The sequence below is a fragment of the Malurus melanocephalus genome, unplaced genomic scaffold (genome assembly GCF_030028575.1).
Source record: "Malurus melanocephalus ecotype Western Australia unplaced genomic scaffold, MMel_1.1 scaffold_14, whole genome shotgun sequence".
Classification (NCBI taxonomy): domain Eukaryota; kingdom Metazoa; phylum Chordata; class Aves; order Passeriformes; family Maluridae; genus Malurus; species Malurus melanocephalus.
This window is the reverse complement of record NW_026623246.1, coordinates 5,182,683-5,185,492: the sequence shown is the minus strand read 5'-3', so window position 1 is coordinate 5,185,492 and position 2,810 is coordinate 5,182,683. Positions and strand designations below refer to the sequence as shown.

The 2,810-nt window shown below is 42.5% G+C and overlaps 1 protein-coding gene across 1 annotated transcript; it reads left to right on the top strand.

The window, feature by feature from the left end:
- Positions 1–29: 29 nt before the first annotated feature.
- LOC130584407 (patched domain-containing protein 3-like) lies at positions 30–1,636 on the top strand (the record flags this gene model as incomplete). The annotated part of the gene is made up of 1 exon (XM_057384377.1): positions 30–1,636. A coding segment is annotated over one exon (1,607 nt), but the record flags the coding sequence as incomplete, so codon positions are not given.
- Positions 1,637–2,810: the final 1,174 nt, after the last annotated feature.

The window sequence follows — 2,810 nt, the reverse complement described above, 5'->3', positions numbered from 1 at the left end:
TGCAGTGTTAACAGTCTCTCCTCTTGCAGGGGTTGGTGTTGATGACATGTTCATCATGATTGCTGCCTGGGAACAAAGTTTAAAGAAAAAAGAGAAATCCAGTGTTAAATCTCTGCTGGCTGAGACTTACACAGAGGCAGCACTTTCTGTGACCATCACCACTCTCACAGATGTTTTGGCCTTCTTCATTGGCACCTGGACTGCTTTTCCATCTGTGAGGTCCTTTTGCCTCTACACAGGCACAGCTTTTGTCTTCTGCTATGTGTAYACCCTGACCTTCTTTGGGGCAGTTCTGGTATTAAATCACAAACGGGAGCAGGGGAACCGACACTGGCTCACTTKTATGCCTGTGGCAGTAGACAAAGATGAGGCTGAGAGCTCCTGCTTGTACAATGCTTGCTGTATCGGCAGCTTCTCTGGGCAGCCATCTCAGCCAGAAGGTGAGCATCCAATGAGCATATTCTTTAGAAARTATTATGGCCCTTTWGTTACAAATAAATGGATCAAGCTGCTCCTGGTATTGCTGTATGGAGCATATTTGGCTGGCAGTGTTTATGGSTGTACTCAGACCAGGGAAGGCATCGATCTCCGAAATCTGGCAAATGACRATTCCTACGTTATTCCSTACTATGATGATGATGAGAAATACTTCTCGACATACGGACCCAGGGTCATGGTTGTCATTACTGAGAGTGTAGATTACTGGAACGAGACAGTTCGTCGTGGCATTGAGAGTTGTGCACAGAATTTAGAGAGCATTTCCTATGTAGATAAGGACTACTCAGAGTCATGGCTGAGAGTATACACTGAACTGGCCGAATGGGGTGTGGTAAATATAGACAGCAAGACTGACTTCTTTAATAACTTAATTRCACTGTTCAGAWWTCKTCCCAGTTTTGAGTGGGACATAAACAAGACTCAGGATGAAATAGAAGCTTCACGTTTCTTCATCCAGACAGTGAATGTGACGTCGGCCGTGGATGAGAAGCATCTCCTCACTCAGTTAAGAGAAGCAGCCCAGCAGTGCAGCATTCCACTGAAGGTGTATCACCCAGCCTTCATCTACTAYGACCAGTACCTGGTTATAGTGCAGAACACTGTTCAGAACGTTGTTGTTGCTGCCGGGGCRATGCTCGTTGTCTCCCTTCTGCTCATTCCCAACCCWTTGTGCTGCTTGTGGGTGACTTTCGCTATAGCCTCTGTGATAGTTGGTGTTGCTGGTTTCATGACATTCTGGAATGTCAATCTCGATTCCATATCCATGATCAACCTGGTTATTTGCATAGGGTTTTCAGTAGATTTTTCTGCTCATATTTCCTATGCCTTTGTGACGAGTGGAGAGTCATCAGCCAATAAAAGGGCAATTGAAGCCCTGGCCCTGCTGGGTTAYCCAGTATTWCAAGGTGCAGTTTCCACGATATTAGGAGTAGTTGTCTTGGCTGCAGCAAACACGTACATCTTTAGGACATTCTTCAAGATCATGTTCCTTGTCATTTTGTTTGGGGCTGTTCACGGCCTTGTTTTTATTCCAGTGTTTTTAACATTTTTTGGAAACTTTGGCACATCATCCAATACCATATCTAAAAAACTAGAGATGAGCTTGAGTAATTATAAAGATGATTCATKACAAAGTTGAAAGTATTATAATTTATATTTATTGTATGTAGAGTCAAATGCAGTGACTGTCAGGGAATATAAGACAGGAAGAAAATGAGGGACGAAAAAATTAACACAACAGGGAAGCAAAGGCTTCTGAAAAGCCAGGCAAGAAAAATAACAGAAGAAATTAAAACTTACAGATTGTATTTGGATTTCTCATTTTTGTGTGTGCTTGCCTCAACGTCTTCATGCTGTTAATTTTTTTTATTGTTGTTTAGTGAATGAATTAAAATTAATATAAATACCGACCAGTGCATCAGCTTAATGGACTACATTACATGATTGTCAGTTCGTGTTCATGGTGGGGAAGAGTAACTTCCACTGGACTGCATTTTCCACTGTTTGCTTTGGTGCTGTAACTCATCCCAGCACTGAGCTGGAAGACAATTTTTGCCCAAGAGGCTCAAATCTGGATGTTTTACAGCAAAATTAYAAGAGGTCAGAACTGTCTCAGACTCCAGTAAGGGAGTCTCAGAAGCCCATAGGAGACAAAATCTGCCTAGATTCCTAATGCAGCACAAKAAACCTTTGGGGGAGACTCACCCCAAGCTGACTCACATTTTCTATTCAAAGCCTTTTCTTGGTGTCCTGTTTTCTAGCTAAGGTAGAATACATGGTATCTTTAAAAATTTTGTGTGTAGCCTCTGGTGGCTGCAGTTTGCTAAAGGATGTGCTGTAGGTTATTGAATCTGTGTGGACKTCCTGAGCAACCACCCTGGGAGATGCTGTGCCATGGTATGGCAGGGCAAGAATCCACCAGAGAGAATCACACCCTGATTCAGGACAAAGYGAAAAAGCAACTCAGATTTAAGCAGATCAGTTCTAAAACTGTAAACCCAGAAATTCCATTGTGTTCGTCCTGTGATGTGTTCATAGAGCAGAGGAGCTTGCACTGAGTAAGAGCTAAGAATATACAAAGTGATCWCCTAACTTTTAGGGACAAGACAATAGGTGAAAGTCAATTCATAATTTGTTGCCAATATAGTGAAATGAATGACAGTGACTGATGTTTGTAATTCAGGAAAAATTAGTGTAGAACTTATTAAACCATTCACTCCAATCTGCTGCTGTGGAGGGTTTCTTCTGACTAAGCAGTGTGACAGGGTCTGCATCCATCTTCTGTGATTTATGGCCAGTTTCATGAGACCCAG